The following is a 12,236-nucleotide window of genomic DNA, read 5'->3' as shown; positions in this document are numbered from 1 at the left end:
GTTATGTAAGAATTTGACATAAAATTACCAAACAGTCCCTAAATTCCTTGAGAAAATTTTAAAAATAAATGCTTATTATGTTTTAAAATTTGAGAAATTTACCATATTTTATTTAATAAAAATATAGAGAGATTCTGAAAGAGATATCTTTTCCAGTCTTGGCAATGGGTACTTGACCAAGCATCCTATACCCTCACTCTGTTTAATGTATATATGTTTTTGATTTCTAGGACTGACTTTCAGATTTTGACAAACAGAAGCCATGTTATTGTCAGACAGAAATAAAAGCGTGGCCACATTCACCCTTTTGGGCTTCTCAGATTGCCCAGAACTGTTGGTTCCCCTCTTCTTGGTATTTCTGGCCACCTACAGTGTCACCGTTGTAGGGAATCTTGGGATGATTGTAATCATCAGAATTAACGCCATACTGCACACCCCCATGTACTTTTTCCTCAGCCACCTCTCATTTGTGGATTTCTGCTATTCTTCCATCGTTGCTCCAAAGATGCTGGTGAACCTAGTTGTAGAAGACAGAACCATTTCATTTTTAGGATGTGTAGTGCAATTATTTCTCTTTGGTACCTTTGTGGTGACTGAATCCTTTCTATTAGCTGTAATGACCTATGACCGCTTTGTGGCCATTTGCAACCCTCTGCTCTACACAGTTGCCATGTCCCAGAGACGCTGCGCTATGCTGGTGGTGGGATCATATGCGTGGGGAATAGCATGTTCCTTGGTTCTGACATGCTCTGTTTTGAAATTATCTTTTCATGGTTTCAACACAATCAATCACTTCTTCTGTGAGTTCTCCTCACTTCTGTCTCTTTCTTGCTCTGATACTTCTCTTAGTCAGTTACTGCTTTTCATCGTTGTTACTTTTAATGAGGTGAGTACATTACTCATCATCCTCACTTCTTATGTGTTTATCGTTGTCACCATCTTGAAAATGCGTTCAGCCGGTGGTCGTCGTAAGGCGTTCTCTACCTGTGCCTCTCATCTGACTGCCATCACTATCTTCCATGGCACCATCCTCTTTCTCTACTGTGTGCCCAACATCAAAAACTCCAGAAGTACCATCAAAGTAACCTCTGTGTTTTACACAGTGGTGATCCCCATGTTGAATCCGTTGATCTACAGTTTGAGGAATAAGGATGTCAAGAATATACTCATCAAGATAATGGACACCAAAGTCTTTTCTCATTGAGCATACTATTTTAATAGAATTTGTCCCTAACTTTTAAGTAAACTGTGCATAAAAGACTGTCTTTAAACATACTTTTAAATATTATTGATAATATTGCACGATAGTAAGGATGTGGTTTGGTTCAAAGAAACCAAACTTGGTTTTGTCTGTTAATTGAAAGAAAAGAGCAGCAATCCCTCTCATCTTTAGTTTTAAATCTCTAAAACTGTGATACCATGAGCTAGCTCATAATCTGATAATCAAGACCAAAAGATAATTTAGATATCTTTTGGGGAACTTTTCATAATCTGAGAAAACATTAACTCCACCCGTCTTTCTTATAAGATTCCTGGAGTATAGCAGGTTCTCAACAAACACATGTTTATTGCTTACACGTATACACAAATGAAAGTAAAAATAAGACATAAGCCTTGCCTTCAAGGAATGTATAATCTAGTGGGGTGGTGGAGCATAAAGAAAGTGCTTTTGCATAAGCCCAACTATAATATTTATCCTAGATGCCTTGGGGGAAGAAAAAATTCAAATCAGTTTAGGGACATTAGACATATGTCTTCATAAAAGAGGTGCTATCTGAAATTGGCCTGGATAATGGGCAGTATTTTAGGAGACATATTTCAATGAAGAAGCCTTTTTATTCAGGAGAGACTAGAATGAGCAAACTCAAGGAAATGAGAATGTAATATTGAGTTCACCAATTTTGATTTTGTGAATATTGCATAATGTGTGTGTGAGTGTGTGTGTGTGTGGTATCTTACATACATGAATGCAAAGTAGAATAAATCTGGTCTATAACCAGAACTTGTTTTCAAAAGAGCTCCAACGTGACTGAATAATAATTTTGATAGGCTTTACCAGAGGCTTAGAAATGGATCTCAGAAAATAATTATATGCAAAAAATAGGGACAATGTATACCTGCCCTATCTGTGTGTTGTGCTATTATTTTGCCCACTCAACCATCACAAATGTTATATGTACTTTATTAATTTATTTTTATTTATATATATTTTTTGAAACATGAGCATAATTACTGAATCCTTCTCAACAGTACTCCAATCCACCATAAAGAATTCAAATTAATTACCTGGATTTGCCAAACATGTTGCACAGTAATTGCCACACAATTTTACTGTAAGTAAAATAAAAGACAGGCTGTCATTTGCATTTAGACATTTGTAATTCAGTCAATTCAAAATGTTAGATCTATCTCATTTTAACAACTCAATTTTGCTTTATTAACTTGTATGTCCTTCTCTTTATTCAATACATCTAGATTAAATTCCAAATAAAACACTAATATAGTGGGAGTCATTAGTTTATCAGGTGTTTTAGTGAGGGAGAAAAAAATAATTTGCAGGACAATTTTATATAGCTCAAGAAATTATTTGGAAGAGTCAAGTGACTTTAAACTTATGATCATTATTCTAATTTTTAATTTTCAGTTTATAGTTCAGTTCTATAGTGCCACTGGATGGCAATAGATTTCTTATGCATTAGTTGAGAAGGTATTAATTAAACAGTCATTGTACATGCAAATATAAAGACTGTAGAAACATCATCTTATGTATTGAATATCTGCTGAGATAATGGTTTTTCATTTGTTTAACTTTTCTTTCTTTGAGTTATTTACTAATTTATCTTTCATTACATATCTGACACTCATATAATTCCTAATTTATTTTGATGTTAGGTAATAATCAATATTAACCTTAAATTGAATCAATGATATGTAATCAATCCCCTTTTACAGAGAACTTTCACTTCTTTCTGTGTTGGGAAATGATAACCACATTTTGTGGTTGAAGTGACACAGCCAACTTAGCTTTTACTCTGATGAAACTGAGACCCAAGTTGAATTAACTTGGCTACAATTGTAAAAGCAACTGTTGACAGAATTACAGCAATCATTTAAGAATCCAGCTACACCAGTAAACACCTTTTCTAGCAAATACTTTCATACAATCTCATGTTCTTTCATTTTCAAATTGTGACATTCCAGGTTCATTATGGTCGATCCATTTGCCTGTAAGTTGGACATAATATGTGAGTTTTTAAATTTTTTTGTCCACATACTATTAAATTAGTTTTCTAAATGTATATACACCCTGGGAATTCAATCTGACATATAAAATATTTCATCATATGCATAAATATCAGAAAAAATGTAATCTCAATTACACATCATAATTCATTCAAACTGTATGAACAAGATCATTTTGAGCAATCAGATTTATGTTTTTCTTTCTTCTCCTGAACTCATATTTCAATTTAACTGTCCCCATAGATCCTAGTGATTAAGAGCTACAGAAGTTTGGCAGTTTAAATCCAGCAGGGGTTCCTTGGAAATCCTGTGGGGCAGTTCCACTCTGTCCTATACGATTGCTATGAATCAGAACTGACTTGATGGCAATGGGTTTGTTTGGGTATTTTAAAATGCTTTTAGTGTTATTGAAAGTTCTTTTTAAATTGTTTATTTTATAACAATACAATAATAACTACACTATTAAAGCTGTATTTGCTTTGCAAATTTAGATAAAAATATAATCAAGCTTAAAAAATATTATTGGAAATATTTTTGTCAGAAGAATAGTTTTGGATTTTTAATTTAGATGTATTAATATTTTAATGGAAGAACAAAACTTAATGTTAGAAGGCAGTACTTTCAGCATCAATTCTATTTCTATGTTTTAATAGCTGAAAATGTTGTGATAAATTGGTCATATTAAAAGCAAATGGAAATAAAAACTGTTGAAAACTATGTTGTAATAGCAATTGCACTCAACTCTTTCAACTCCATCCAAGTTATGTGCCAATTTCTCATGTTCATCTTTCATCAAAAATTATTTTTTGAAATGCTTGAAATGGAAGTAGATTGTCTTCCAGATTTTGTTGGAAGTTAATATTTTGGAAATGACTTTTCCTTTAAAATGATTTGTTACTCACTATAGTAGAATGAAAACATAGTCCAAATTTCCAAAGCCTTCCAGTACCCTTTGCAGCTGTACACATCAAGTGATTGAATCAGTTTGACCAATCCTTGAATGTAGTCACTCTTGAGAATTGTTTTGGGTAACAGAGGTGGCAAAAAGGCCAGTTCCAAGAATTTTCGAGGCTTTGATGTTTTTGTACACTCTCTGGGAACCTGGTGAAGTTGTCATATGAATAAAAACAGACTAGAGTATTGGCTAATGGGAGAAGCACAGCCCAGCTGCCCAGTCCTTCAACCGTACCATCTGACATCTAGCCTGCCGCCAGACTTGAGAATGAGATCCTCTGAAGTCAGCTGACTGGAGAGTGTATCCCATAAACTGAGCCAAGATCAGTCAAGCATAGATAAGATCAGCAGAACTATCCACCTGACCTGTGCAATTGTGACAAATAACAAATGTTTGTTGTTTTAATAAATACATTTTTGAGAGGTTCGTCCGTAGTAAAAGGACCTTGAATGCCTGACACAGCCATTTTACTCTCCAAGGGCTAAGCAATTCACTGTGAGAAGCACAATTGAAGATTTGCCAGCCTGACCACCCAAGGAAGAGGTGCAGTTAGACATTGGGGTGCCATCCTGGAATTGTTTCTTCTTTTGTATCTTTTTTTTTTTGTAGTTAAGTTTTTGGTAATAGTTTAGACAGCAAGTTAGGTTCCCATTTGACAATTTCCACACCAATTTTTAGTGACATTAGTTATATTTATCACAATGTGTAGACATTCCCTTTAATTGTGTTCTGTTTGTTCCAATTCCAGTACACTAGTTTCCATGCCCCCTTATCTTCTCATCTTTGATTCTGTGTAATTGTTGACCATTAGTTCTCACGTACTCTTAGTACTGATGGTTTTTCAGTAGAGAACTGATCTTATGGGTAATACGCTTTATTTTGTGTGCCTCTCTGCTATTTGGTTATATGATGACGTCATGGGGGAGGCTTGGTTACATGTTTAAAGAGAGCCCCGAGGCGACAGTCTCAGGGAGTCCTTTGTTCGCTAATGTTCCAATTTGTCTGGATTTTTTAAATAAGAATTTGTGTTCTGCTCCACATTTTTCTCCAGTTCTCTACGGGACCATCTTTTGTGACCCTGGTCAATGTTGGTAGCTGGACACCATCTTCTTCTCTGGTCTCAGGAGAGATGATGTTGTGGTTCCTATAGATTTGTTTTTTTCTTGAGTTTTTGGATGGCTTCTTAGTGTTTTGCTCCTGGAAAGTAGAAACCTGTAGTTCTGTCTTAGATGGCTGCTCACAAGCTTTTAAGACCCCAGATGCTACTCACTTCACTAGGATGCCGATTATGACTTTTGTGAGCTATGTTGTGTCAATTTACTGGATTGTTCCATGAGACTATTGTCCTAAGCTTTAAATCCAGAAACCCAACCTTTGAAAGAGTTTGATTATGTGTGTGGAGTATCCGTATTTGTGTTGTCAATGAATATATGTGCCTGTGCCCATATATTTATATTTACATATACATATAGATACTTATTTCTGTTCTTATGTATGCACACATCTCTAACTACACGTTTACCAATATGATTATACACATCCATATGTCCTTAAACATTCATTGTTACTTTGGTTTTGCTCTGCTCACTACATCCACATTTGGTGCCACACTTTCCATCACCAAAAAGAAATCAAGTCTCCAAGACCTAAAGTATATATTCCCCTCATTCCACCTATCCCCGGTAACCACAAATGAACATTGTGAACATTGGTCTCTCTACATATATAATAGTAAAAGAGGGATCATACAATATTTGTCCTTATATGCTTGACTTATTTAGTATTATTCCCTCCATGTCAATCCATGCTATGTTTTGCAACTCATCATCATTCTTTATGGTTACATCACATTCCGTTGTAAGTATATGCCACAATTTAATTATCCATTCATCCCTGATGCACGCTTCCATTGTTTTCATTTATTTGCTATTATGAATAAAGCAGCAGTGAATACAGTTGTGCATATGTCTGCTCTTGTCATTATTTTTAGGTCTTTAGGGTATATATCTAGGAAGTGGATTGCTGGATCATAGGGTAGTTCTAGTTCTAATTTTTTTTGAGAAAGCACCATACAATTTTCTATAGTGGCTGTAGCATTTTGTGGTTTCACCAGCAGTGGCCAAGTGGTCCAATCTCCACACATCCTTGCCAACATTTATTATTCTCTCTTTTTTTTTTTTCTTTTTTTTATCAGTACCATTTTGGCCAGGGTAAGATAGTATTTATTTGAGTTTTAATTTCTTTGTCTTTAAGGGCTAATGATTGTGAACATATTTTTATATGTTTGTTGGATGCTTGGATGATTTCTTTGGTGAAGGTTCTGTTCATGTCCTTTGCCCATATTTTAATTGGGTTGTTTGTCTTTTTTTGGTGAGTTTTTGTACTTTTCCATAGATTTTAGACATTAGGCCCTTGCCTTAGACTAGGTTCTCTAAAAGATAAGCAAAAACAGTAAAGCATATAAATATATATAGAGAGAGAGATTTATATCAAGGAAACCGCTCATGTGGTTGTAGAGGCTGCAACGTTCCAAGTCCATGGGCCACGAGAGAGGCTTCTCCTGATGCACATAGCCACTGGGGCTGTGACGATCAATGAATCCCAGAGATCAGCAGGCAAGACTGCATGTGAACTGCTAGCTCAAGTCCCAAGAACCAGAGATCAGATGAACAGGAGCCAGCTGCAGGATCCAGAATGAACAAAAGCCCACAAACACTGCCAGAATATGCACTTATATTCAAAGCAGGCCACACACCCAAGGAAGCTCCCTTTCAAATGATTGGCTACTTAAAGGAGACCCCATCATGGAGGTGGTCACATAACATCAAATCTCATCATGGAAGTGATCACTCCATCACATGACTATCAAACCACTGAAAATCATGGCCTAGCCAAGTTGACACACAACTTTATCCATCACCATCCTCATCAGATAATTCATTTCTGAAGATTTTTTCCCGTCTATAGAGTCGCTATGAGTCAGAATCGACTCGACGGCACTGGGTTGGGTTTCTGGGTAGGTTTATTTATTCCTTTATAAAGTCTTTTGAAGAGCATAAGTTTTTAATTTTTTATGAGCTCCCTTTCATCTATTTTGTTTTCTTCTATTTGAGCATTTGTTGTAATGTTTGTTATCCTATCATTACAAAAGGTTATGTCCCAAAGTTTTCTTCCTATACTGTCTTCCAGGAATTCTATGGTTTTTAGTTTAACATTTAGATCTTTGATGAATTTTCAGGTAGTTTTTTGTATGGTGTGAGGTATGGGTTCAGTTTCATTCTTCTGTAGGTGGATATTCATTTTTGGCAGCATCATTTACTAAAAAGACTGTTTTTTACCCCCACAGAGTGGACTTTGATTTCTTGGTAAAAATCAGTTATCCATAGATGGTTGGGTTTAAATTTGAGTTCTTAATTCTGTTCTCCCCCACGTGTCTCTCAGTTTGTCATACCGTGGGGGTTTGTGTGTTGCTGAGTTGCTGGAAGCTATGCCACCGGTATTCAGATACCAGCAGGGTCACCCATGGAGGACAGGTTTCAGCTGAGCTTCCAGACTAAGACAGACTAGGAAGAAGGATGTGGCAGTCTACTTATGAAAACCATTAGCCAGTGAAAACCTTATGAATAGAAGCAGAACATTGTCTGATATAGTGCTGGAAAATGTGCCCTCCAGGTTGGAAGGCACTCAAAAGACAACCAGGGAAAAGCTGCTTCCTCAAAGTAGAGTCGACCTTAATGACATGGATGGAGTAAAGCTTTAGGGATCTTCATTTGCTGATGTGGCACAACTCAAAATGAGAAGAAGTAGCTGCAAACATTGATTAATAATCGGAACCTGGAATGTATGAAGTATGAATCTAGGAAAATTGGAAATCATCAAAAATGAAATGGAACTCATAAACATTGATATCCTAGGCCTTAGTGAACTGAAATGGACTGGTATTGGCCATTTTGAATCTGACAATCATATAGTCTACTATGCTGGGAATGACAACTCGAAGAGGAATGGTGTTGCATTCATCGCCAAAAAAGAACATTTCAAGATCCCTACTGAAGTACATTGCTGTCAGTAACAGGATAATATCCATACGACTATTATTCAAATTTACACACCAACCACTAGGGCCAAAGATGAAGAAATAGAAGACGTTTATCAGCTGCTACAGTCTGAAATTGATCCAACATGCTATCAAGATTCATTGAAAATTACCGGCGACTGGAATGCAAAAGTTGGAAACAAAGAAGAAGGATCAGTAGTTGGAAAATATGGCCTTGGTGATAGAAACAATGCTGGAGATTGAATGATAGAATTTTGAAAGACCAACGACTTCTTCATTGCAAATACTTTCTTTCACCACCATAAACGGCGACTATACACATGGACCTCGCCAGATGGAACACACAGAAATAAAGTTGACTACATGTGGAAAGAGATGATGGAAAAGCTCAATATCATCAGTCAGAAGAAGGCCAGGGGCTGACTGTGGAACAGACCATATATTGCTCATATGCTAGTTCAAGCTGAAACTGAAGAAAATCAGAGCAAGTCCACAACAGCCAAAATATGACCTTGAGTGTATCCCACCTGAATTTAGAGACCATCTGAAGAATAGATTTGATGCATTGAACACTAGTGACCCAAGACCAGATGAGTTGTGGAATGACATCAAGGACATCATCCATGAAGAAAGCAAGAGGTCACTGAAAAGACAGGAAAGAAAGAAAAGACCAAGATGGATGTCAGAGGAGAGTCTGAAACTTGCTCTTGAGCGTCTAGCAGCTAAAGGAAAAGGAAGAACTGATGAAGTAAGAGAACCAAACAGAAGATTTCAAAGGGCTTCTCGAGAAGACAAAGTATTCTAATGACATGTACAAAGAGCTAGAAATGGAAAACCAAAAGGGAAGAACACGCCTGGCGTTTCTCAAGCTGAAAGAACTGAAGAAAAAATTCAGGCCTCGAGTTGCAATAGTGAAGGATTCCATGGGGAAAATATTAAACGATGCAGGAAGCATCAAAAGAAGATGGAAGGAGTACACAGAGTCATTATACCAAAAAGAATTAGTCGATATTCAACCATTTCAAGAGGTGGCATATGATCAGGAACCGATGGTACTGAAGGAAGACGTCCAAGATGCTCTGAAGGCACTGGCAAAAAACAAGGCTCCAGGAATTGATGGAATATTAATTGAGATGTTTCAACAAACAGATGCAGCGCTGGAGGTGCTCGCTCGTTTGTGCCAAGAAATATGGAAGATAGCTTCCTGGCCAACTGACTGGAAGAGATCCATATTTATGCCTATTCCCAAGAAAGGTGATCCAACCGAATGTGGAAATTATAGAACAATATCATTAATATCACATGCAAACAAAATTTTGATGCAGATCCTTCAGAAATGGCTGCAGCAGTATATCAACAGGGAACTTCAGGCTGGTTTCAGAAGGAGACATGGAACCAGAGATATCATTGCTGATGTCAGATCAATCCTGGCTGAAAGCAGAGAATACCAGAAGGATGTTTACCTGTGTTTTATTGACTATGCAAAGGCATTCCACAGTGTGGATCATAACAAACTATGATTAATACTGCAAAGAATGGGAATTCCAGAACACTTAACTGTGCTCATGGGGAACCTTTACATAGATCAAGAGGCAGCTGTTCAAACAGAACAAGGGGATACTGATTGGTTTAAAGTAAGCAAAGGTGTGCGTCAGGGTTGTATTCTTTCACCATACCTATTTAATCTGTGTGCTGAACAAATAATACGAGAAGCTGGACTATATGAAGAAGAACGAGGCAACAGGATTGGAGAAAGATTCATTAGCAACCTGTGTTATGCAGATGACACAACCTTCCTTGGTCAAAGTGAAAGGGCTTGAAGCACTTACTAAAGCGCATCCAAGACCACAGGCTTCAGTATGAATTATGCTTCAACATGAAGAAAACAAAAATCCTCACAACTGGACCAATGAGCAACATCATGATAAATGGAGAAAAGATTGAAGTTGTCAAGGATTTCATTTTACTTGAATCCACAATCAACAGCCATGGAAGCAGCAGTCAAGAAATCAAAAGACGCCTTGCATTGGGCAAAGGACCTCTTCAAAGTGTTGAAAAGCAAAGATGTCACCCTGAAGACTAAGGTGCGCCTGACTCAAGCCGTGGTATTTTCAATCCCATCATACGCATGTGAAAGCTGGACAATGAATAAGGAAGACCGAACAAGAGTTGATGCCTTTGAATTGTGCGGTTGGTGAAGAATATTGAATATACCATGGACTGACAAAAGAAAGAACAAACCTGTCTTGGAAGAAGCAGGGCCAGAATTCTCCTTAGAGACAAGGATGGCAAGACTGCGTCTTACATACTTTGGACATGTTGTCAGAAGGGATCAGTCCCTGGAGAAGGACATCATGCTTGGCAGAGTACAGGGTCAGCAGAAAAGACAAAGACCCTCAACGAGGTGGATTGACACAGTGGCAGCAACAATGAGCTCAAGTATAACAGTCATTGTAAGGATGGCGCAAGACTGGGCAGTGTTTCATTCTGTTTTGCGTAGGGTCGCTATGATTCAGAACCGACTCGATGACACCTAACAACAACAACAACAATTCTATTCTATGGGTCTGTGTGTCTATCATTGAACCAGTACCAGGCTGTTTTGATTATAGTGGTTGTACACTACCTTTTGATATCAGAGAGTGTGTGGCCTCCTGCTTTGTTCTTTTTCTTTGCATTGTTTTGGCTATTTGAGGTTTCTTTCCTTTCCACACGAAGTTGGTTACTAGTTATTCCATTTAAGTGAAGAACGTTGTTGGGATTTGTATTGGGATTGAATTGTGTCCGTAGATCGCTTTAGGTAGAATTGACATTTTCAGTTGAATCTTTCCAATCCATGAGCATGGAATTTCTTTCCATTTTTGTAGGTCTTTACAATCTATTGTAATAATGTTTTATAATTATCATTGTGTAAGTCTTTTATGTCTTTCTTTAGGTTAATTCCCAGGTATTTTATTGACTTGATACTATTGCAAATTGTTTTGTTTTCTTATTTCATTTTTCAGAGTTGTCTTTGTTAGTATAGAGGAACCCAAGTCATTTTTACACGTTGATCTTGTACCCTGCAGTTTTGCTAAATCCTTCTATTAATTCTGGCAGGTTTTTTTTTTTTTTTTTAATGGAATCTTTAGGGTCTTGTATGTATAGGATCATGTCATCTGCAAATACAGATCATTTTACTTCTTCCTTTCTGATTTGGATACAATTATTTCTCTTTCTTTTCCTGTTGCTCTGGCTAGGACTTCCAGTACAATGATGAATAAGAGTGGTGATAATGGGCATCCTTGTTTCATTCTCATTCTAAACAGAAGATTCTAAGTCTTTCTCCTTTTACTATAAGGTTGACTTCTGTTTTTGCATATATTGCATATGTCCTTAATCATGTTGAGAAATTTTTCTTCTATTCCTATTTTGCCGAAAGTTTTTATCAGGAAAACGTTGTTGAATTTTTATCAAATGCCTTTTCTGCATTAACTGGTATGATCATGTCATTCTTTTCCTTTGTTTTGCTTACACAGGAGATTGTACTGATTGATTTTCTAATGTTGAACCACCCTTGTAATCCTGGTATGAAACCCACTTAATCATGGTAATTTTTAGTCTCTTGGCTAGAATTCACGGAAAAAATTGGTTACATGTACATAAAGGATATTGGTGTGTATCGTGTGTGTGATGTCTTTGACTGGCTTAGGTATCAGAGTTATGCTGGCTTCACAGAAAGAAATTGGAGAAATTAGTAGTGTTCTTTCCTCTTCTATATTTTTGAAAAGATTAAGTAGGATTGATGTCAACTCTTCTTTGAATGTTTGGTAGTGTTCCATCTGGTCATGGGCTTTTTTTTTTCCCCCTTTTTTAGTAGTGTCTTCTATCTCTTCTTTGTAATGGGTCTGTTTAAAATTTCTACCTCTCTGTGTTAGTTTGGGTAGGTAGTGCTTTTCTAAGAATTTGTCTCTTTCATCTATATTTTCAAATCTCTTGGAG

The 12,236-nt window shown here is 36.8% G+C and overlaps 1 protein-coding gene across 1 annotated transcript; it reads left to right on the top strand.

The window, feature by feature from the left end:
* Positions 1-262: 262 nt before the first annotated feature.
* Positions 263-1,204, top strand: LOC126080770 (olfactory receptor 5D18-like). The gene has a single exon (XM_049891944.1). It carries the CDS (start codon positions 263-265, stop codon positions 1,202-1,204), a length of 942 nt encoding a protein of 313 aa, XP_049747901.1.
* Positions 1,205-12,236: the final 11,032 nt, after the last annotated feature.

This window comes from Elephas maximus, chromosome 7, assembly GCF_024166365.1.
Source record: "Elephas maximus indicus isolate mEleMax1 chromosome 7, mEleMax1 primary haplotype, whole genome shotgun sequence".
Taxonomy (NCBI): Eukaryota; Metazoa; Chordata; class Mammalia; order Proboscidea; family Elephantidae; genus Elephas; species Elephas maximus.
This window is presented reverse-complemented; position numbering and strand designations above follow the sequence as displayed.

Bases quoted from the DNA above. Each gene is read 5' to 3' on its own strand.
- LOC126080770 (XM_049891944.1), top strand. From the start codon at position 263: ATGTTATTGTCAGACAGAAATAAAAGCGTGGCCACATTCACCCTTTTG.